The sequence below is a fragment of the Schistocerca serialis genome, chromosome 5, assembly GCF_023864345.2.
Source record: "Schistocerca serialis cubense isolate TAMUIC-IGC-003099 chromosome 5, iqSchSeri2.2, whole genome shotgun sequence".
Classification (NCBI taxonomy): Eukaryota; Metazoa; Arthropoda; class Insecta; order Orthoptera; family Acrididae; genus Schistocerca; species Schistocerca serialis.
This window is the reverse complement of record NC_064642.1, coordinates 497,261,775-497,286,922: the sequence shown is the minus strand read 5'-3', so window position 1 is coordinate 497,286,922 and position 25,148 is coordinate 497,261,775. Positions and strand designations below refer to the sequence as shown.

Sequence of the window (25,148 nt, the reverse complement as noted above, 5' to 3'; positions counted from 1 at the left end):
CTTAAGTTAATATAAAAACTTTATTTTTTTGTGTTTTTTTGTTTTTCTTTATTTTTTATTTTTATTTTTTATTTTATTTTTTATTTTTTTAATATTTTTGTTTTTTTTCTTTTTTTCTTAATTTATATGTAAAAATTCCTCTATGGAGTAGAAGGAGTTGTCATTCAGAAATTCTTTTAATTTCTTCTTAAATACTTGTTGGTTATCTGTCAGACTTTTGATACTATTTGGTAAGTGACCAAAGACTTTAGTGCCAGTATAATTCACCCCTTTCTGTGCCAAAGTTAGATTTAATCTTGAATAGTGAAGATCGCCCTTTCTCCTAGTATTGTAGTTATGCACACTGCTATTACTTTTGAATTGGGTTTGGTTGTTAATAACAAATTTCATAAGAGAGTATATATACTGAGAAGCTACTGTGAATATCCCTAGATCCTTAAATAAATGTCTGCAGGAAGATCTTGGGTGGACTCCAGCTATTATTCTGATTACACGCTTTTGTGCAATAAATACTTTATTCCTCAGTGATGAATTACCCCAAAATATTATGCCATATGAAAGCAATGAGTGAAAATAGGCGTAGTAAGCTAATTTACTAAGATGTTTATCACCAAAATTTGCAATGACCCTTATTGCATAAGTAGCTGAACTCAAACGTTTCAGCAGATCATCAATGTGTTTCTTCCAATGTAATCTCTCATCAATGGTCATACCTAAAAATTTGGAATATTCTACCTTAGCTATATGCTTCTGATTAAGGTCTATATTTATTAATGGCGTCATACTATTCACTGTACGGAACTGTATGTACTGTGTCTTATCAAAATTCAGTGAGAGTCCGTTTACAAGGAACCACTTAGCAATTTTCTGAAAGACAGTATTGACAATTTCATCAGTTAATTCTTGTTTCTCAGGTGTGATTACTATACTTGTATCATCAGCGAAGAGAACTAACTTTGCCTCTTCATGAATATAGAATGGCAAGTCATTAATATATAATAAGAACAACAAAGGACCCAAGACTGACCCTTGTGGAACCCCATTCTTGATAGTCCCCCAGTTTGAGGAATGTGCTGATCTTTGCATGTTACGAGAACTACTTATTTCAACTTTCTGCACTCTTCCAGTTAGGTATGAATTAAACCATTTGTGCACTGTCCCACTCATGCCACAATACTTGAGCTTGTCTAGCAGAATTTCATGATTTACACAATCAAAAGCCTTTGAGAGATCACAAAAAATCCCAATGGGTGGTGTTCGGTTATTCAGATCATTCAAAATTTGACTGGTGAAAGCATATATGGCATTTTCTGTTGAAAAACCTTTCTGGAAACCAAACTGACATTTTGTTAGTACTTCATTTTTACAGATATGTGAAGCTACTCTTGAATACATTACTTTCTCAAAAATTTTGGATAAAGCTGTTAGAAGGGAGATTGGACGGTAATTGTTGACATCAGATCTATCCCCCTTTTTATGCACTGGTATAACAATAGCATATTTCAGTCTATCAGGGAAAATGCCCTGTTCCAGAGAGCTATTACACAGGTGGCTGAGAATCTTACTTATCTGTTGAGAACAAGCTTTTAGTATTTTGCTGGAAATGCCATCAATTCCATGTGAGTTTTTGCTTTTAAGCAAGTTAATTATTTTCCTAATTTCAGAGGGAGAAGTGGGTGAGATTTCAATTGTATCAAATTGCATAGGTATGGCCTCTTCCATTAACAGCCTAGCATCTTCTAATGAACACCTGGATCCTACTATATCCACAACATTTAGAAAATGATTATTAAAAATATTTTCAACTTCTGACTTTTTGTTCGTAAAGTTTTCATTCAATTTGATGGTAATACTGTCTTCCTCTGCTCTTGGTTGACCTGTTTCTCTTTTAATAATATTCGAAATTGTTTTAATTTTATTATCAGAGTTGCTGATTTCAGACATGATACACATATTCCTGGATTTTTTAATAACTTTTCTTAATATAACACAGTAGTTTTTATAGTTTTTGATAGTTTCTGGGTCACTACTCTTTCTTGCTGTCAGATACATTTCCCTTTTCCGGTTACAAGATATTTTTATACCCTTAGTAAGCCATGGTTTGTTACAAGGTTTCTTACGAGTATATTTAACTATTTTCTTGGGCAAGCAGTTTTCAAATGCATTTACAAAAATGTCATGAAATAAATTATATTTTAAATTGGCATCAGGTTCACGGTACACCTCATCCCAGTCTAACTGCTGTAGGCTTTCCCTGAAATTTGCAATTGTTAAATTGTTGACTGAACGTACTACTTTGGAGGACTGTTTAGTATTGCTGAATGGAGCTATGTCATATATTGTAACTAGCTGTGTACCATGATCGGAAAGACCATTCTCAACAGGCTGAGCATTTATCTGGTTAAACTTATCTTGGTCTATAAAGAAGTTATCTATCAGTGAGCTGCTATCCTTTACCACCCGAGTAGGAAAATCAATAACGGGTGTCAAATTGAAAGAACCGAGTAATACTTCAAGGTCATTTTTCCTATTACCCTCTTTCAGAGAATCTACATTGAAGTCCCCACAAATAATAATTTGCTTCCCCCTGTCTGACAGATAGCACAACAAGGAGTCCAAATTTTTCAGAAATAGATGAAAATTTCCTGATGGGGACCTATATACAGTTACAATTATAAATGTGCCTTTATTTAATTTAAGCTCACAGGCACATGCTTCTATATGTTTCTCTACACAAAACTTTTTTGTTTCTATACTTTTTGCACAATGATAACTTTTGACATATATGGCAACTCCTACTTTCTCCATATTTTCTCTCATTACATGTGCAGAGAGCTTATAACCACTTACATTTACCTTATCCATATCAGTAACAATGTGATGCTCAGACAGGCATAGTATATCTATTTCATTCTCAGCTTCTAAATCTTCCAAACAAACCAGAAGCTCCTCTACTTTATTCTTTAAACTCCCAATATTTTGATGAAATATACTTACATTATTTTTAATTATACTTTTATGAGAACCTTTCCTTATTCTAACATTTGCAGTACTCTCCTGTCTGAGTTTCTCATTGTGCTTAGGCCTAGTTCCTATACCAGTGGTCACATGGTGTTCAGAGAGGCAGATTATGTCAATTGGGTTGGGTGACTTTAGTTCATCAATGCAATTACCTAGGACTGAGATACAACTTGGTGGAGATAAAATTTCTGGTGATTGGTGAAAATTTATAATTGATAGCTGTGATTGGTGATCCAATGTGCTAGAATTGTGCGGTTGAATTTCTTTCCTAAACTGAAGATTTGTTTCAATCCTGACCTCTCGTAGAACTTGACATCTTTCTGTCTTACCTATCCTAAAAAAGGTGCTGCTCCAACACCTGTAACCACTGGTATTTTACCATTCATGGCAGTGCCTCCCCCCCTTAAATTTCCTGCTATTACCCCAGCCAGTTTCCCCTTCCCTTTCCTGTTGAGATGTAGGCCAGGCCTGGTATAGTCCCACCTACTGAGATAATCAAGAGACAATTTTTTTTGTACGAAAATGAGCCTTAGACCACTACCTAAATATGAAAAGTAGATGTTACCAAGAAAATGATTATCTTACACCAAACTCAAATAAAACTATACCTATTAATAAATAAAAAAATGAACTACTATTCCAATCAAAATACAACATACCTTGCCTTCCCATTTCAAATTTTATTTCTTTGTTGTCTTTATTTATACTTGTTTAGGTCCAAAACTATTAAATAAGAAATTACAAACTGATACTCACCATATAGTGGAGATGTTGAGTTACAGACAGACACAACAAAAAGACTGCTAAACAAGTGAGCTTTGGGCCAAAAGGCCTTCATCTATAGTAGACAGCACACAAACAAATATTCAAGCAAGAACAAGTCCCACAAACATAACCACTATCTCTGGCCACTGAGGCCAGATTGTGAGAAACTGTGCATGATGGGAGAAGCAATCTGGGCAGTTGTGTGTTGAGAGTAAAGAGGAAAGGAGGAGGTTCGGGTGAGGAAGGGGAGGGTAGCAGGGTAGGAGTGGGGAATGGTAAAGTGCTGCTTTTGGGAGCATAGAAGGATGTGGTGGGAGCAGGGTAGGGCAGCTAGGTGGGTGATTAGACAGGGGGCATGGGGAGCAGAAAATGAGATAAGTGGAAAGACTGTGGGGTACATTGGTGGAATGGAAGGCTGTGTAGTGCTGGAGTGGGAGCAGGGAAGAGGATAGGTGTGTGAAGGGCAGTGACTAATGAAGGTTTAGGCCAAGAGGTTATAGGAACGTAGGATATATTGCAGGGAGAGTTCCCACCTGCACATTTCAGAAAAGCTGGTGTTGGTAGGAAGGATCCCAATGGCGCACACTGTGAAGCAGTCATTGAAGTGAATAACATTTTGTTGGGTAATGTGATCAGCAACCGGGGAGTCCAGCTGTTTCTTGGCAACATTTTGTTGGTGGCCATTCATGTGGACAGACAGTTTGTTGGTTGTCACGCCCATGTAGAACCCAGCACAGTGGCTGCAGCTTAGCTTGTAGATCACATGACTGCTTTCAGAAATAGCCCTGTCTTTGATGGGATAGGTGATGCTTGTGACTTGACTGGAGTAGGTGGTGGTGGGAGGATGTATGGGACAGGTCTCGCATCTACAAGAGGAGAGGAGAAGAGATTAGTGTTTAACATCCCATCAACAACAAGGTCATTAGAGATGTAGCACAAGATCAGATTAAAGAAGGAAATCATCCATGCACTATCAATGGAACCGTCTTGGCATTTGCCTGAAGTGATTTAGGGAAATCATGGAAAACTTAACTCAGGATGGCCAGGCGCGGGTTTGAACAGTAGTCCTCCCGAATGTGAGTCCAGTGTGCTAGCCACTGCGCCACTTTGCTCAGTTCTATTACAAAAATATGAGTCATGAGGCTATGGGTTGGGAGCAGGTGCAGAGTAGGGATGGACGAGGATGTTATGTACATCTGGTGGGCAGTGGAATACCACTGGGGGAGGTGTGAGAAGGATAGTGGGTAGGATACACATTTCAGGGCACAATGAGATGTAGTTGAAACCCTGGCAGGCAATGTGATTCAGTTGCTCCAGTCCTGGGTGGTACTGAGACAAAAGAGGAAGGTTCCTTTGCTGCTGGATGGTGAGTCTTCAGGAGGTGTGGGTGACTGGAGAGATAAGACATGGGAGATCTGTTTCTGTACAATGTTGGGAGGGTAATTTCAGTCTGTGAAGGCTTCAGCGAGACCCTTGGTATATTTATCATCCCCCACTCCTGCACTGCTATCCTTCCTCTTCCCCGCCCAGCTTTCTTCTTACCCCCACCACTCAGATTACTTCTCCCATCATGTGCAGTTTCTCATAGCCTGGCCTCAGCGGCCAGAGACAGTGGCCAAATTGGCGCGTATTGTGTTTGCAGGAGTATGTGTGTTGTTTACTCTACACGAAGGTCTTTTGGCTGAAACCTCACTTGTTTAGCAGTCTTTTTGTTGTACCTGTCTGTGACTCGACATTTCCACTACATGGTGAATAACAATCTATCCTTTTTCATGATACTGTCATTATTCTATCCTGGATTGTCCATTGATTAACAATAAATTTACCTTTTCAAACTCAAGTTGTATGTTCTACTTTTTTCTACAGTCATCATCCTGATGTAGGCTGTTTTTGTGGAAATTTTTGTTATTCTTTTAATTTCTTATTAGGTACATCAGTAGCAAAATGACAGTTTGAATAATACTTACCTCAGCTCAGTACAGCCGATAGATACACAAAAAACAGAACCAAAATGTACGTTCCTAGCTTTCGGAACAAATGTTCCTTCATCAGGGAGGAGAGAGGGGAAAGAAAGGGAAGAAGGGGAAGTAGATTCAGTTACTCACAACCCAGGTTATGAAGCAACAGGGAAAGGAAAACTGGGAGGGTAGCAAGGATGGAGGCATGGTTGTCAGAGGGAAGCCAAAGATATTCTACTGTAAGTACTGTGCCAGCTTCAAACCAAAGAGGATGCATACAGAAGTAAAGAGGTATATAGTATAAAGATAAACACAACTATGTAGGATGAAAAGATGCGTGAATGGCTATAGAGGAAAGGGAAAGAGGAGAAGACTGAAGAGTAAATGGGAGTGAGGTGGTTTAACGTAGGTTCAGTCCAGGGGGATGGCGGGATGAAAGGATGTGTTGGAGTGCAAGTTCCCATCTCTGCAGTTCAGAGGAACTGGTGTTGGGTGGGAGAAGCCAAATGCCACATACAGTGTAGCAGGTTCCTAGGTCCCTAGAATTATGCTGGAGGGCATGCTCCGCTACTGGGTATTGGACATCTCCTAGGCGGACAGTTCGTCTGTGTCCGTTCATGCACTCAGCCAGTTTAGTTGTTGTCATACCGATGTAAAAGGCTGTGCAGTGCAGGCATGTCAGTTGATAAATGACACGTGTAGTTTCACGTGTGGCCCTGCCTTGAATTGTGTATGTTTTACCAGTAGCGGGGCTGGAGTAGGTGGTTGTGCGGGGATGCATGGGGCAGGTTTTGCAGCGGGGTCGGTTACAGGGGTAGGAACCGCTGGGTAGAGAAGGTAGTCTGGGAATATTGTAGGGTTTAACAAGGATGTTACGGAGGTTAGGGGGGCGACGAAAGGCAACTCTGGGTGGTGTGGGGAGAATTTTGTCAAGGGATGATCTCATTTCAGGGGTTGACTTGAGAAAGTCATATCCCTGGCGGAGTAATTTGTTGATGTTTTCGAGGCCAGGATAATATTGGGTGACAAGGGGGATGCTTCTGTGTGGTCTGGGGATAGGAACATTGTTGTTGGACGGGGAGGAATGTATTGCTCGGGAGATCTGTTTGTGGACAAGGTCTGCAGGATAGTTGCGGGAGAGGAAAGCACTGGTTAGGTTATTGGTGTAATTGTTGAGGGGTTCGTCACTGGAGCAGATACGTTTGCCACGAATACCTAGGCTGTAGGGAAGGGAGCGTTTGATGTGGAATGGATGGCAGCTATCAAAGTGAAGGTACTGTTGTTTTTTGGTGGGTTTGATATGGACAGAGGTGTGGATGTGAGCTTCAACAAGATGAAGGTCAACATCCAGGAAGGTGGCTTGGGTTTTGGAGAAGGACCAGGTGAAATTCAGATTCGAAAAGGAGTTGAGGTTATGGAGGAAATTAAGGAGTGTTTCTTCACCATGAGTCCAGACCACAAAGATGTCATCTATAAACCTATACCAGGCCAGGGGAAGCAGCTGTTGGGTCTTCAGGAAAGCCTCCTCCATGTGGCCCATGAAGAGGTTGGCATAGGACGGAGCCATCCTGGTTCCCATGGCCGTTCCCCTGATTTGTTTGTAGGTCTGGCCTTCAAAAGTGAAGTAATTATGGGTGAGGATGAAGTTGGCCTTCACTTTTGAAGGCCAGACCTACAAACAAATCAGGGGAACGGCCATGGGAACCAGGATGGCTCTGTCCTATGCCAACTTCTTCATGGGCCGCATGGAGGAGGCTTTCCTGAAGACCCAACAGCTGCTTCCCCTGGCCTGGTATAGGTTTATAGATGACATCTTTGTAGTCTGGACTCATGGTGAAGAAACACTCCTTAATTTCCTCCATAACCTCAACTCCTTTTCGAATCTGAATTTCACCTGGTCCTTCTCCAAAACCCAAGCCACCTTCCTGGATGTTGACCTTCATTTTGTTGAAGCTCACATCCACACCTCTGTCCATATCAAACCCACAAAAAAACAACAGTACCTTCACTTTGATAGCTGCCATCCATTCCACATCAAACGCTCCCTTCCCTACAGCCTAGGTATTCGTGGCAAACGTATCTGCTCCAGTGACAAACCCCTCAACAATTACACCAATAACCTAACCAGTGTTTCCTCTCCTGCAACTATCCTGCAGACCTTGTCCACAAACAGATCTCCCGAGCAATACATTCCTCCCCGTCCAACAACAATGTTCCTATCCCCAGACCACACAGAAGCATCCCCCTTGTCACCCAATATTATCCTGGCCTCGAAAACATCAACAAATTACTCCGCCAGGGATATGACTTTCTCAAGTCAACCCCTGAAATGAGATCATCCCTTTACAAAATTCTCCCCACACCACCCAGAGTTGCCTTTCGTCGCCCCCCTAACCTCCGTAACATCCTTGTTAAACCCTACAATATTCCCAGACTACCTTCTCTACCCAGCGGTTCCTACCCCTGTAACCGACCCCGCTGCAAAACCTGCCCCATGCATCCCCGCACAACCACCTACTCCAGCCCCGCTACTGGTAAAACATACACAATTCAAGGCAGGGCCACATGTGAAACTACACGTGTCATTTATCAACTGACATGCCTGCACTGCACAGCCTTTTACATCGGTATGACAACAACTAAACTGGCTGAGCGCATGAACGGACACAGACGAACTGTCCGCCTACGAGATGTCCAATACCCAGTAGTAGAGCATGCCCTCCGGCATAATTCTAGGGACCTAGGAACCTGCTACACTGTATGTGGCATTTGGCTTCTCCCACCCAACACCAGTCCCTCTGAACTGCAGAGATGGGAACTTGCACTCCAACACATCCTTTCATCCCGCCATCCCCCTGGACTGAACCTACGTTAAACCACCTCACTCCCATTTACTCTTCAGTCTTCTCCTCTTTCCCTTTCCTCTTTAGCCATTCACGCATCTTTTCATCCTACATAGTTGTGTTTATCTTTATACTATATACCTCTTTACTTCTGTATGCATCCTCTTTGGTTTGAAGCTGGCACAGTACTTACAGTAGAATATCTTCGGCTTCCCTCTGACAACCATGCCTCCATCCTTGCTACCCTCCCTGTTTTCCTTTCCCTGTTGCTTCATAACCTGGGTTGTGAGTAACTGAATCTACTTTCCCTTCTTCCCTTTCTTTCCCCTCTCTCCTCCCTGATGAAGGAACATTTGTTCCGAAAGCTAGGAATGTACATTTTGGTTCTGTTTTTTGTGTATCTATCGGCTGTACTGAGCTGAGGTAAGTACTTGCCAGCCCCTCTATCTCTCTGTTAGTATTTGTTTCACATTTTTATATGAGATTTTCCATTAATCATTTAGTTTGAATAATACTTACAACGTCTGAGATAAAGACACCATGTCCATTTTTCCTTCCAACAATACTAAGTCCCAGTCCCTTACCAGGCTTTTTTGTAAGTTCAACCTCCATCACATCAAATATATCATCTTCTTTAGTTGATGCTTCATCTCTAAATACTACCATTTTAACCTGAAATTAATAATTGTTCAGAGATTTTTGCAGGGAAGACATTTTTCTGTACAGATGAACCATGATAATAGATTATTACCTTAGCAGGTGTTTGCCTAAGAGCAGCTAAAGCCTTACTATGTGTTATATTCCGAAAGTCTTCACTATTAACCTCCAAAATTTGGTCACCAGGCTTGAGTCGTCCATCTTTCGCTGCTGCTCCATCGGGATAAACTTCATGAATAATTATCACACCCTAGATATACATAAAGAATAGTTTAATGAGATAACTTCCACATGAAAATTTTAGTCTCAAGGTGGTAACTATTTACTTTAAAATTATCAATGTGAAAATTACTGGTCAGAAATGAAGAGTGTCATGCTGGAAGTGGTAGGGGGGGAGTGGGTGGGGAGCCATTGTAAACAGATGAAAATGGGAGTTTAAAGCATTCATCTGCATAATCCTCATTACAAAAACACAGAAGGAAGATACAATTTGCTGACATACTAAAAAATGAATAAATACATAAAATAAAAAATAAAAAGTGGTTAAAATGAACTATTCTTTATATTTTAAGCAAATCTTATAATGAAATGCTGTTCAAAAATATTTAAGAACATTGGAAGAACATTGGAACAAATTAGCTGTCCAGAATGCATGTACTAATATGTATAATTCACTTATACGTCATATGATGTAATACACCAAATGTGCTGCAAACAGTAAATCACATTTCAACATTTTTGGTTAACTTAACTTGGAGGTCTCTACCCATTTCTCTTCCCCAGTTAGTATTATCATCTCAGTAAAACATTCTCTGACAATTTTCCACGAGGTTTTTCTATTTCAGATGACAGGTGTCAACATCTTGCCACAATATTTCAGCCAAAGATGAATGTTTTACACTGAAAATTGCTGGTACAAGTAACAGAGTTAAAACCAACACTTACATGCAGGCACACGTGCATACGTTAGCACTGTATGAGTGCCCTCTGTTGAGTTTAGTGGCCTCTGTCAAATATTGCTTCATCTGAGGCACGCAGATGCACAAGTAACGGTGACATTGCATGCATATCCCCTGTGACATTTTGGGCATATGGAGTTAAAACTCAGGTATCAAAATAACAAAATTAACTGTCACTATACATATCACTGTGCATAACTATTTGTTCTTTCTGAAGGTATTAAATAAATCATGAGGTCTCGTGACTTATCAAGTTGAAAGCCACCACTAAAATTGATAATATCTTCCACCAAACATTTTTTCACAGAGTCCATAAAAACTGAATCCCAGAAGGATCTTGTTGTGGCCAAGATTTCCATACCAGAATAATCCACAGAATGAAATATCCTACCATTCCAAGAGTTGCTCCATCTGCACTCTTAGATGTGGTCACATGTTGACATACACAGGTGTTATGGTGTTGGGAGGCATAATGTTGCATGGAAGCACTGATCTCCATATCTTTGAACAAGGCACACTCACCAATCAATATTATTGTAACACTGTGCTCCTTCCTCAAGTGCGTCTTTTCATGGTAGCATTCAATCCAGAATTTTTTTTATAGATGACAATATGAGACAGCATCAAAAATTGCAGGTACAGAAGCTCTTGGAACGAGAGGATATTCAGTGAATGGACTGATCTGTCCATTTCCCCAACTTAAATCCTATTGATCACAAATGGGAAGCTTTCAGGAGACACACAGCAGCACATCCATATGCAACAAAGACCATCCAACAACTGTCAACCATGCTGGTGGAAGAATGGAATGCTTTATCACAAGAACTCCTTACCAGCCTTGTGGCCAGCATGGTTCCTTCCTTCTTTTTTTTCCCCCAGAAATAAGTATTAGCCGGTGTTGCTTTATGTGACTGGCAAGTCTGTCAACCGGATCATGATGAGACGTATGCGATGCAGTGACAACCCCCAAGTTTTGCTCAGAAGGACGTATATGGTCTTTTATTCACGAATCAGTTACTTTCAATAAAAAATCATGAAATCGGAGACTCTTGTGGTCTGTACTGAAATATTGCCATGTACGGAACGCATTAAATAATGAGCAATTAAAGAGGTACATGCAAACCTATTTTGACCATTTTATAGTTTTTCTGTATATAGGGTAATAGCTCAAATATTGGTCTGCCCGATCCACTCCTTTCATGTATTTGTTGTAGTCTAATACACTTTCAGGTTTTTTTATTGTGTAATTGGTTTTTATTCATTTTCTTTGAATGTCAGTCAAGGTGGCAGTATGTATTGTAGAGATCACTTGAATCGTTTTAGTTTTCGAAGCTCTCCATACCTGTGCGAGTACTTCACCTTTCCGTTGATGACAAGCTTCAAACACAATTATGCTGTCTTTGAATAAAAGTGTCATTTAGTTCGTCTCATAGTGGGTGTACTTCCTTCAGTTATCTTCTGTACTACAGTATGGTTGTAATTAAACTTTCACTACTTGAGGCAGGGTAGATGGAAAACTATTTACCGTAAGCACCCAACTATATCGAAATGATGTTCACACTGTGTCTGCAGTATTTGCATTGTTAGTGGTGATCATGCAATGAATTGCCATTAGGCACTGGTACTGGTACGATGACATGGGGCTGAAACACAAGTATCAGTGTGCATTACAACTGCAGACAGTCAGCATGGGTCTGGATAAGGTGGGCAGGACTTTAGTCATAATACTGTTTCACCAAAAACAACAGCAACAGTGCTGCTGCTCTAGGCAAATATAGACACATTAAATGAATATGGAAATGCCCTCTTTCCGGATCGGAGTTGAAGAACATGATTTGGAAGTCAGAATCAACTAGCGATTTGGGAAATGCTCCTGGTAAGGCTGACTGACAACTGTGCCACAGACTATTGAAGAAGTTACTGTTGACATGGCTGAGAATGCTGAATGTGCGATCTTCAAGAAGTGCACCAGCTGTCACAGCAGCTGAATATTCCATGGTCCTCTGTTCAAAATGTGCTACAAAAAGTTGTGAGATAGTACCTCTAGAGCATTTCCAATCTGTCATGGAAGCAGATGTTCATTACATTAAGCAATGTTTGTGTTCTGGAAATATAGACATGGTACACAATCAACAAATATTACCACCACATGTGGAAATTAAAATGTCACTTACTGGAAAGAACAAAACTAAGTTGCAAACAGGCACAATTAAAAGGCACTTACACAAAGCTTTTGACCACACTCTTTAGCAGCAAAAGAGAAACAGAGAAACACACAACATTCATACACTCCAGCCATCACACCATGCACTCACGACCGGCAGCTCAGGCCAAAATGCAGTTATCATGTGGGATGGCAGCAGCAATCTGGAGGGAGCAGGGAAGGGACAGTGATAGTAGTGTACAGGTGGGAGATCAGAGGAATGCTGTCTAATGGAGTGTACAGGGACTAGAAAGCAAATAGGCACAGCATCAGGAGGTTGTGGGGCAGGAAGAGGGGGAAAAAAAGGAACGAAAAGGAGAGGAGCGGGCAAAGACAGGCGGATGCATTGGCACAGGGCTACAAGTAAACAGGGTGGGAGATGAGAATGGGGAGGAGATGACAGAATGAGGGTGTGGAAACTGTTGGCTGGACAGTGTGAGGTCGGGATAATTACGGGAGTGGAGGATAACTCCCATCTGTGCAGCTGAGAAAAGCTGATAGTGGAGAGGAGGATCCAGATGGATTGGGTAGTGAAGCAGCTACCGAAATCGAGCATGTTATGCTCAGCTGAATGTTGTGCCACAGTGTGGTCTACTTTGCTCTTGGCCAGTTTGGTGGTGGCGCCTCATCCTGGTGGACAGCTGGTTGGTAGTCATACCAATAAACAAACCTGTGTGGTGGTTGCAATGGAGCTGGTAAATGACATGGCTGCTTTCACAGGTGGCTCCACCTCTAATGGGGTAGGATAAACCTGTGACAGGACTGGAATAGGAAGTGCTGGGTGGGTGTATTGAGCATGTCTTGCACGCGGGTCTTCCACAGTGATTCATACGATCCTTGTGGCAAGGGTAGTGATTGGGAGCAGCGCAGTTCCAGTTGTTCCAGTCTGGGGTGGTAGTGTGTGACGAACGGGGTACTACTTTGTGGCCGGTTCATGGGAGTGGTGAGAGGATTGGGGTTGTGAGGGGAAATGGCATGGGAGGTATGTTTGTGTACTAGATCTGGGGGATAGTGCCTGTTTGTGAAGGCCTTGGTGAGACCCTCATCATACTGAGCAAGGGAGTTGTTCTCACTGCAGATATGCCATACCCCAGCTAGCCAGGCTGTATGGGATGGATTTTTTGGTGTGAAAGGTATGAAAGCTGTTGAAATGCAGGTACTGTTGGTGGGTTTAATGTGGACGGAAGAGGAGATGGAGCCATCAGAGAGGGAGAGGTCAATGTCTAGGAAGGTGGCACACGCGACAGAGAAGAACAACATGAAGCAGTTGGGAGAGAAGGTGTTGAGGGTGTGAAGGAATAGGGTTACCACAAGTTTTCCCAAGTGAAATTCCCTAGTATTTCCCTGTTTTCCAGACAAGTTTTAGCATTTTTCCCTGACAAATTTTGAAATCTCAAGGTGAATAAAGATTTAAGTTGACAAAAAAATATGGGGACTTCTGTATTTCTAAATGCGTGCGGAAAAATCTTAAGTACTAACATTAACATCTTTAGTAATAAACTGTTTTTACATGGAGAAACCAAGCCAAATGGTATGTGTGTTTCCTTAAGACCACTGATGTTATTTTAATCCAATAAAACAAAAAAACATTTGTGACAAAAATACGCGTTTCCTTGGAGTAGCAAGACAGATTTGAAATACCTTCACTTATTTCAGAAATCATCTCAGAAAAAAGTAGGCCTCTTGAAGAAAGTGTATAAGGCAGGGAAGAGTTGTGTAAACCAACACCATAGGTGACCGCCAATGAAATGTTGGTTCTACTACATTTATTATTATCTGTTATTACCCACTCTCAATTACACACATCAAAAAGGGTATCACCCCGGTTCCCAGAACTCCTGAAGATAGATGTTGGCTGTGGATAATGTATAACAGACACAGTCCCTTTGACTGCTGAGAGATGTCACTTAACCCACCCAAAGATGTAAACAACCATGCATGAGCAGCACTTATTAGACGGAGAGGATTCGACAGCAGATCAGTTCCAGTCACTCCATCAGGAAGGAGGTACACAGCTGGTGTTATCTGTAGTTCAACCATTCCTTGATTGTCAATACCACGGTTTGATCATGTCCGCATTGTTACTTTGTGCCAGGAAGGGCTCTCAACAAGGGAAGTGTCCAGACATCTCAGAGTGAACAAAAGCAATGTTGTTCGGACATGGAGGAGATACAGAGAGACAGGAACTTCGATGACATGCTACGCTCAGGCAGCCCAAGGGCTATTACTGCAGTGGATGACTGCTACCTACCGATTATGACTTGAAGGAACCCTGACAGCAACACCACCATGTTGAATTATGCTTTTCGTGTGGCCACAGGATGTCGTATTATGACTCAAACATTGCACAATAGGCTGCATGATACGCGAGGTCCATCTTTGCAACCACGATACCATGCACTGCGGTACAGATGGGCCCAACAACATGCCGAATGGACCGCTCAGGATTGGCATCATGTTCTCCTCACCGATGAGTGTCACATATGCCTTCAACCAGACAATCGTCGGAGACGTGTTTGGAGGCAACCTGGTCAGGCTGAATGCCTTAGACACACTGTCAACCGAGTGCACCAAGGTGAAGGTTCCCTGCTGTTTTGGGGCAGCATCATGTGGGGCCAACGTACGCCACTGGTGGTCATGGAAGTCACCATAACAGCTGTATGATACATGAATGCCATCCTCTGACCGATACTGCAACCATATCGGCAGCATACTGGCGAGGCATTTGTCTTCATGGATGACAATTCGCGGCCCCATTGTGCACATCTTGTGAATGATTTCCTTCAGGATAGCGACATCGCTCGACTAGAGGGGCCAGCATGTTATACAGACTGAACCCTCTCGAACATGCCTGGGATAGATTGAAAAGGGCTGTTTATGGACAACATGACCCACCAACCATTCTGAGGGATCTACGCCGAATCGCCACTGAGGCGTTGGACAATCTGGAGCAATAGTGCCTTGATGAACTTGTGGATAGTATGCCATGATGAATACAAGCGTGCATCAATGCAAGTGGACGTGCTACTGGGTATTGAAGTGTGTACAGCAATCTGGACCACCAAATCTGAAGGTCTCGCTGTATGGTGGTACAAGATGCAATGTGTGGTTTTCCGGACCAATAAAAAAGAGTGGAAATGATGTTTATGTTGATCTCTATTCCAATTTTCTGTACAGGTTCCGGAACTATTGGAACCGAGGTGATGCAAAACTTTTTTTGATGTGTGTATTTTAGAGGCATTTTGTGTCCGCCTGCTGAGCTGAGTGGTAACATATTTGCCTACCATGCAACGGATCCAGGCTCGATTGCTGGCTGGGTTAGATTTTCACTCGTGGACTGGGTGCTACGTTGTCCTCATCATCAATTCATGATTACAGACATGCAAGTTGCCTAATGTGGCATCACCTGAACGAAGACTTGCAATCCAGCAGCCAAACGCCACCAAATGGGGCCTCCCGTCCATCAATGCCACACAATCATTTCTTTTTACAGGTATTGTGCGATTTTTCTTTCAAGAAATATATGAGTACATAACGTACAAACCGCCAACAACTGCCACAATTTTTTTCTTCTTATCGTCCATACTTTCTAAAATATGAACTACTTTCAAAGTGCCAAAGTGTGCTAGAATGAATACAAGTCTATAAAATGTCACACTATACAATGTACTTGCACTGAGACAGTCACAATTACTGAAATCTATCATCTGTGGCCTCTGGCCTGCCGAGGAGCACAGAAGTCCTGGGTCCATGGATAAACCACAAAAATCCACCGCATTATGTCACAAGCAAACAGACCTGGCTGTGGGCAGATCAGTGAGACTAGGTCTGGCAGGGAGGAACTGCACATTACTGGGAAACGACGGCTTCAGATCGGCAGGCCCGACCCATTAGGGATACCCACACAAATGGCCTGCAATTTTGGCCCGTCGTTGAAGTCCACTCGTGGCCAGCTGTTCATGTGTCACATACACCATGTTGATGAAATGAGCCCGTGGTGATCAATCCATGTAACAGATAACTTGTGCGAATACTCTGACAATCAATACTAATGAGGATAGGTAACAACTCACTGTGAAGATGAGCGCTGAGCCACAGACAGGCACACAGAAAAGACAGTCAATCACACTCTCACAACTAAATTTTCGGCCATAGCCTCTGTCAGAAAATGAAAACACACACACTTTCACATCATCACTCAGACACAACTCATGCACACATGACCACCGTCTCCAACCACTGCGTCAACAGTCTCTGAGAATCAGATCCAAACAAACCACTCCTCACACCTCCCTGCCTCTTGTTGGCAGCTGCTAGGCTAGCAGCAAGTAGTGGTGGCAGCACTGACTGCAAGCTCAGTGGAATGGTAAGAAGGGGAGAAGCAGTAAGAATGAGGGAGTAGGGAAGCAGTGCACACACTCAGCTTCACCGAGCCAGCAACGGCGCATTTCATCTACTGAGACAAAAATGAGATTTTTCCAGTGTTTCTTTCAAATTTTCCTGCTATTTCTCTGATACGTTTGAAATTCCCTGACACTCTCTGATTTCCAGAACATGTTGCAACGCTGAGGAATGAAGACAGGGTATCTTGGCCCAGAGTAGTTGTGGGTTAGAATAAAGTTAGTACGCTGTATGAGGGAAGTAGTGGGTTTGGAGTCTGAAGAACGTTGGGAAAGGTAGTGTTCAATAGCAGTAAGACCACGGGCATATGGACATTGATGTATAGGGAGGTGATGTCAACAGTGACGAGTAGGGAACCAGGACGTACAGTGGTGAGCGTGACGGAGAGTTGGTGAAGGAAGTGGTTGGTATCTTTCATGTGGGAGGCTAGATTACAGGCATTTGATTGGAGGTGTTGGTCAATAAAGGCCGAAATTCTTTCAGTGGGGGCACAACAACCAACCACAATAGGGCGCCCAGAATTGCTGGGTTTGTGGATTTTGGGGAGCATGTAGAAGGTGGGTGTGTGGGGTGTCATAGGGGTGAGGAGGGAAATGGATTCAGGGGAGACATTCTGGGAAGGTCCCTGGGCTTTAAGCAGGGACTGGAGGTTGTGTATGACTTCTGGGATGGGATCACTCTGGTGGAGTTTATAGACTGAGAAATGAGATAATTGGCATAGGCCTTCTGCCAGGTAGTCACTAAGATTCACAACAACAGTGGTAGAAGCTTTGTCTGCAGGTAGTATGATTAGGTAGCATTTGTTTTGAGGTTGTGTGTGGTTTTCTTTCTTCTGCTGAAGGGGTAGTATTCTGAGGAAGGGACTTGGGGGAAGGATGGTGAGGCTAAGTTGGAGGTAAGGAAGGTGACCAGTGAGTGGTTGGGTAGGAGGAGGTAAGGATCACGTTTGGATGGTAGTATGAACTGGGGGAGGCTGGGTTCAATGTTGGAATTAGGTTGGTTTTGGCTGGAGGGATTGCCGGCAAAGAAGTGCTTCCATTACAGGTATCAGGAAAAGGAGAGTAGGTCTTTGACAAGTACAGCATGTTTAAATTTGGATGTAGGGCTAAAGGTGAGGCCTTGGATAGGACTGAAACTTCTGCGGAGCTGTGGGTTTTCATGGAAAGGTTGGAATGTTTCGGCTATGAATTTGATGGAGTATTGGTAAGGAGTTTTGGCTGATATGGCAAGTTCAAAAGGTCAGCTAGGTAGGGTTTGGAAGCTATGAGGGGTGGATGAGGAGGAACACTGTGGGTAGGATAGGGGATGTATAGTGGTGCTCCAAGGCAGCAGTAGTATGTTAGCAGGTTGGATAACTTATGGAAGTGGTGTCTGGAATGCTCCTTGAGAGCAAGGGACTCACTTTCAGAGATGTGATGTATGGAGCAGGTATTGCAGATTAGTAGTATCATGTAGAGGATGCCTGTGACATGGAGACCAGTTTTTGCAGTACCAGGTTTGTGATGGCCAGGTACGGGAAGAATCTGAAAAGATGAAGGTCATTGTAAAAGGAGGAGTGGGATCCAGGGAAAGGAATTTTTAGTGAACTAACCATAAAAACTACACCTACCCTCTACATGATCCCCAAAATCCACAAACCCAAAGATCCTGGATGCCCATTGTGGCTGGTTATTGTGACCCCACTGAAATAATTTCAGCCGTCATCGACCAACACCTCCATTCAGTTGCCCATAATCTAACCTCCGTCACTGAAGATACCAACCACTTCCTTCACCAACTCTCCATCATTTTCCCACCCCTTTATATCCTGGATAGCTACTCGTCACTGTTGACACCACCTCCCTATACACCAACATCCATCATCCCACAATCTTACTGCTATTGAACACTATCTTTCCCTATGACCTTCAGACTCCAAACCCACTACCTCATTCCTCATACACCTTACTAACTTTATGCTAACCCACACCCATTTCTCCTTTGAAGGGAAGGTATAAAAACAAATCTGCAGCACAGTCACGGGCAGCCACTTGGCACTCTCCCATTACAACTTGTTTGTGAGCCATCTAGAGGAGACCTTTCTAACCTCCAAAAATGCCAAACCCTTAGTCTGGTTCAGGTACATTGATTATATGTCCATGATCTGGGCTCACGGCCAATATACCCTATCTTCATTCCTTCACACTCTCAAAACCCTCTCTCGCAACTGCTTCATTTTGTCCTCCTCAATCCACTTTGCCACCTTCCTAGACGTTGACCTCTTTCTCTCTTGAGGCTCTATCTCCACCTCCATCCACATTAAACCCACCAACAGTACCTGCATTTCGACAGTTGTCACCCCTTTCGCACCAAAAAATCCATCCCATATAGCCTGGCTTCCCAGGGATGGCGTATCTGCAGTGACAAGAATCTTGCTCAGTGTGCTGAGGGTCTCATCAGGGTCTTCATACATAAGCACTATCCGGCAGGCCTGGTCTACAAATAGACCTCCCATTCCCTTTCCCCTCACATACCCCATCCTCCCATCAGTCCCATGAACAACCAGTCACAATGTAGTGTCGCATTCGTCACGCAGTACCACTGCAGACTGGAACCACACCCTTCCCTGGGTTTTGATTACCCTCCCCAGGGCTTTGATTATCCATCATCATGCCCTGAAATGAGGGACATCATACCCAAGATCCTTCCCACCCCTCCTAAAGTGGTGTTCTGTTGCCCACCCAACCTCCACAACATCCTTTTCCACCTTCTGCCACTCCCAATCACAACCCCTTGCCGCAATGATAATATGAATCACTGTGGAAGACCCAGGCACAAGATCTGGCCAATCCATCCACACACTATTCCAGTCCTGTCACAGGTTTATCCTACTCATCATGGGTGGGGCCACCTGTGAAAGTTGCCGTGTCATTTACCAGCTCTGCTGCAACCATTACATAGCTTTCTATATTGGTATGACTGACAACCAAAAGTCCATCACAATGAATGACCACCACCAAACTGAGGCCAAGAGCAAAGTAGACCACACTGCAGCACAACTTGCAGCTGAGCATAACACATTTGATTTCAATGGCTGCTTTACTAACCGATCCACGTGGATCCTCCCCTCCTCCTCCTCCACCACCACCATCACCATCACCACCACCACCCTTGTAATTATCTCTGCCTCAACCTACAGTAACATACTGCGCCCACACTGTCGCCCAACAGTTTCCACCCCCTTGGCCTATCATCTTCTCCCCATTCTCATCTCCCAGCCTCTTTGTTTGCCACCCTCTGCCAATGCACCCACCCAACTTTCCCAACTCCTCTCCTTTCTGCTTCTATTTTCCCCACCTCCCTGCCCCACAACCTCCTGACACTGTGCCTATTTGCATTTTAGTGCCAGCACATTCCACCATACAGTGTTCCTCTGTCCTCCCACCCATTCATTACTACCCCTTCCCAATTACTGCTGCCATTCCACTTGATAATTGTATTCTGGCCTAAGCTGCCAGAGTTGGCGGTCATGTGTGTGTGGTGTGTGCTTGCGTACGAATGTTGTGTTTCTCTGTTCCTCTTTTGCTGCTGAAGGGTGTGGTCAAAAGCTTTGTCTAAGTGTCTTTTAATTGACCCTGTCAGCAACTTAACGTTTCTTCTTTGTGCTAAGTAGCAATATATCTTTCCTTCCTTCGTTGATATTTCTTTGTGGAGTTTCCATTGTTTGAAATTAAAATGTGTTTCCTTCAATGGTTAATTTGTTATTTCCCTTCTGCATGTTGTTACAAATTTTTCCACAAATTTTAATTGTCCTACTATCACCAGTTTTTCCTGGGGTCCTCCAAGTAGCAAAAGTTTAATAATGAGGGTGGTTCGAAAAGTTCTCGGAATCGCCACAAGAGGTCAACACTAACGCAACAAGTTGTTTACGTGATATTCATTGGACTGTTGCCTGTACACATGTGCCATGTCAGTGCTCTTGGAAGAGAGCTGTGGCAGTGATGTGGCTCTGTTGTTGCTCCTGCGAAGTGACTTGTGGGAAAAAAAAAAAAAAAAAAAAAAAAATTTTCGAGATTTGAGCAGTAATTAAGTACTTCGTAAAGAAAGGTATGAAAGCAAAGGGCATTCATGCTTATTTCCAAAATACACTGGAGGACTCTGCTCCTTCATATTCAACTGTTGTCAAGTGGACAAATGAATTTAAATTTGGTTGGGAGATGATGATCCGCGCAGTGGTTGGCCAAGATGTGCCACTACTCCAGAAATCATTGCAAAAGTGCACAAAATGGTCATGGAGGATTGCCGATTTAAAGTGCATGAAATTGCTCATGCTTGCAAGTTGTCATCTGAAAGGGTATATCATATTTTAACTGAAGAACTAGAAATGAAAAAATTATCTGCAAGATGGGTGCCACAACTCTTGACATTGGACCAAAAATGCACGAGACTGGACATATAGGAGGAATGTTCAGCCCATTTTAAGAGAAACGAACAGGGTTTTTTGCGCCAGTTTGTGACCACAGATGAAACTTCGATGCCTTAGTATACCCCAGAGACAAAACAAAAGTCAAAGCAGTGGAAACATGCTGACTTTCCACCCCCAAAGACAGCAAAGACAAAATTTTCTTCGATGGGAAAGGTCATGGCATCAGTATTCTGGGATGTGAAGGGGATTCTGTTTGTAGATTATATCCCCACTGGGCAAACAATTACTGGAGAATACTATGCTAACCACCTGCACAAATTGCAATAAAAGATATGCAAAAAAAAGGCCAGGTTTAGCAAGGAAGAAAGTCATCTTCCATCAAAACAATGCACGCCTGCACACATGTGCCATTGCATGGCAAAATAACACGAACTAAGATATGAATTGTTGCCACACCTGCCTTATTCACCTGATATGGCTCTGTCAGACCTCCATCTCTTCCCAAAACAAAATTTTTTCTTGGTGGATGATTATTCACTTCAAACGAAGAATTGATAGCCAGAGTTGATAACTATTTTGCAGGCCTGGAGGAAACTTATTTTTGAGATGGGATCAAGGCACCAGAACTTTGTTGGACCAAGTGCATTAATCTATAAGGAGGCTACATTGAAAAATAAAAAAAGTTTCAGAGATGTACAAGATGTACAACTTTGCTTCCACTGTTTGCCGATAGGTGGCGCAATGGTAAGCAGCAGTCGAAAGAAACAGATCGCAGACATCAGGTAGTTAGCTTGGACCTCAGTCAACATAACCTCATTCAAACATTAGTCGATTTGCGTCTGCATCATAAAGTTGTTCTTGATTGAAAATGTCAGTTAACGAGCCTAATTCTCGTCATTTGTGGGAGGTGTTACTGTTTTGTTTCAATATGAAGAAAACAGTGGCTGAGTCTCATCGAATGCTCTCAAGTACGTATGGTAAGGACACTATTAGTGAAAGAACATGTCATGAGCAACACTTAAAGAGCGGTGATTTTAATGTCGTAGACTGGCATAGTGGTAGAAGAGAGAATGTTTTCGAAGATGCAGAACTGGAGACATTGCTGAGTGAAGACTCGCGTCAAACTCAAGACGAATTGGCACGATTAGTGAGAGTGACACAGCAAACCAGTTCAAAGCGTCTCAAGGCTATGGGCATGATTCAGAAAGAAGGGACTTGGGTCCCGAGTGAGCTGAAACCAAGAGACGTTGAACGGTGTTTGTGAACAGTTGCTTCAGAGGCGAAAACGGAAGGGATTTCTGCATCGCACTGTGACCGGGGATGAAAAATGGGTTCATTACAATAACCCTAAATGCAAAAAAATCATGGGGATATCCCAGCCATGCTATTCAAGAAGAAAATACAAGCACACTACCTAAACTAACTTCATTCTTTACCAATGAAGAAACTAACAGGCACAGTGATTCATCGACCTCATCATCTCAAGATATATCTAAATCTCAAAGCTAAAAAATGGGGCCTGTTTTCAACATAGAGGATAACATTTGTGTTTAGAGTTCATCAGTTCCAATTATGCACACACATCTTCCAGCTCAAGCCACTTGGCCTCACCAAACAGAGGCATTTTAGAAAGTATATATCATGACCCTTATAAGAACTGTGATAAAATTTTTAATGGAAGAAGTGGGTGATATTTGGATTCGCAAAGGGCTAGAGTTTTTCCAAACGAAAAATAGTTACTTTTCCAAAACTTACACACATTTTTCTGATGTAAGCGGTAAAACAAAAACCAGAAACTTAACTAGGAGTGTTTTCACTGACAAATTGATGAATGGTAAGTGTGCATAAAGGACGTGGCTTCTATAGTCACCATCAGAGAAGGCTGTATATTGTTGTTGTTTCCATCTATTTAACAAGTTTCTGGGAAATAATATGAGTTCTTGCAGTCAATACAAAGATGCATACTAAAAAGAATTGTTGCAGTTGTGAAATTTTTAGCTTCAAGGGGACTTAGGTTCCATGGATATAATGACATTTTGGGGTCTCAAAATAATGGCAATTATTTAGGATGCTTAGAATTAATAAGCAAATTTGGCCATTTTCTTTCTGATCATACACTAAACAATGGCAATCATGCCAAGGAACTGAATCATAGTTGTCTGTGAATATTTGCAATGAACATATTAATATAATGGGACAGAAAGTGTTAATAATGATTGTCAGTGAACTAAAAGCAACCAAACACTGCTCAATAAGCATGGATTCCTCACCAAATCTCTCTCATGTTGACCAACTAACTTTCATCAGTCGGTACATAAAAGACAGACCCCCTGATGAGAGATTTTTGTGATTTTTGCCTATGGAGAAGCATAGAGAGTTCAAAATAGAGCAGATACTACTTTTAATTTTTTGGACAGCCTTGACATTTCGATAAAGGGTTGTTGTGGACAGAGCTATGATAATGCAACAAATATGACAGGAAAGTATTCTTGTCTTCAGACAAGAATAAAAGAAATATGTGAATTTACTATTTGTGTCCCATGTGCCGCACAGTCACAATTTAGCAAGTGTTCAGGTGGTTGGACGTGTTTCAGAAGCAATAGCATATTTCCACTTTGTCCACAAACTGTTCACATTTTTTTGGGGTTCAAACACTCGATTGAAAATTTTGACAGAATTCGTAGGTGCAGATAAATTTCTGAATCCCCTTTCTGAAACCAGATGGTCTGCATATGCTGATGCTCTTAACACTTTGCATAATGGCTACAGTCATATTTTTGAGCCTTGCCAAGAAAATGTAAAAACTGGAGGCTATTCCCCTAATGGAGATATGGAATGAACTTTCAAGAATTATCAATAAGACAAGCATAATTTTACATAACAGAGCCATCACAACAGATGTTGCAACAAAACGTTTTTGTATCTCTTGCCAATTTTATCAGTACTGGATGCAGTAGATTCCATCAGTATGAATCATCAGCCAAAGAGAAAAATGCAAGTGCTGACTATAAATATAACTCCCAAAGGAAAAGAATTCACAGCATGAGTACCACTTTTTTCGAAGAATTGTCAGAGACTGTGCAATTGAATGCCAAAGAAAAATTGTGTGTAGAAACTTTTCTGCCTATAACTGACAAATTGAATACTCATTTAAAGCAACATTTGAAACCATACTAAGAAGCTAACAAAAGTTTTGGTTTTCTTTCTCAGTTAAAACAATTCAATTCTAACCAGTTGAGAAATAGTTGAAAAGAATTTGCAGAACTCTATCATGAAGACATTGATGCTAATGAGCTCATGTCAGAATATTTTCATTTAAGGCAATACTTGAAAAACATTCCAAACGAATCTCCAGAACTGAGTATTTCAGCCTTACATTCTCTAATAAAGGCGGATAAAACAGAAGGAACGTTCCCAAATGTAGAAGTTGCTACCAGGATAGTTCTTTGTCTAATGGCAACCAATTATAGAGGACAATGTTAATTTTCACAACCAAAGAGAATAAAAAATGAATTACAAATGACTACTATACAGGAACAACTTACTAATTTGTAAATAGTGTGCACAGAAAGTGATATCCTTCAACAATAAGGACTTTGAGAACATAATGGACAATTTTGCACTTCAACGTAATTCCGATTTGCAAAACAGTAGTCAGTTGTATTTGATTTGTATAATGCTAACTGTAATAACCAATAAAGTAAATAAACAAATGTACATACTGGTGTGCTCATTCAAATTAAACTTCTTTTTTGTTACAGGGACCCAGACTCTTTGTGCCAGTCATATGCATAGAAAGTGACATCTTTCAAAAACGGGATGTTGAGGACATAACTGAAGACTTTACATTTCGGACATCTCTAAAGAAACCATTAATTTGAATGTAAGTCAATCTGTGGAACTAATCACTTGTATTTGAATTGTATAATTCTTACC

At 41.9% G+C, this 25,148-nt stretch overlaps 1 protein-coding gene across 1 annotated transcript in view; it reads right to left on the bottom strand.

Annotated features, from left to right (window-relative positions):
* Positions 1–25,148, bottom strand: part of LOC126482030 (multiple PDZ domain protein) — a 1,476,438-nt gene that overhangs the window by 7,614 nt on the left and 1,443,676 nt on the right. The window contains exons 20-21 of the mRNA XM_050106002.1: positions 9,339–9,494; positions 9,107–9,259 (exon numbers count right to left, since the gene is read on the bottom strand). Coding sequence (XP_049961959.1) covers positions 9,107–9,259; positions 9,339–9,494 — 309 coding nt within the window. The remainder of the gene's footprint in view (positions 1–9,106; positions 9,260–9,338; positions 9,495–25,148) is intronic.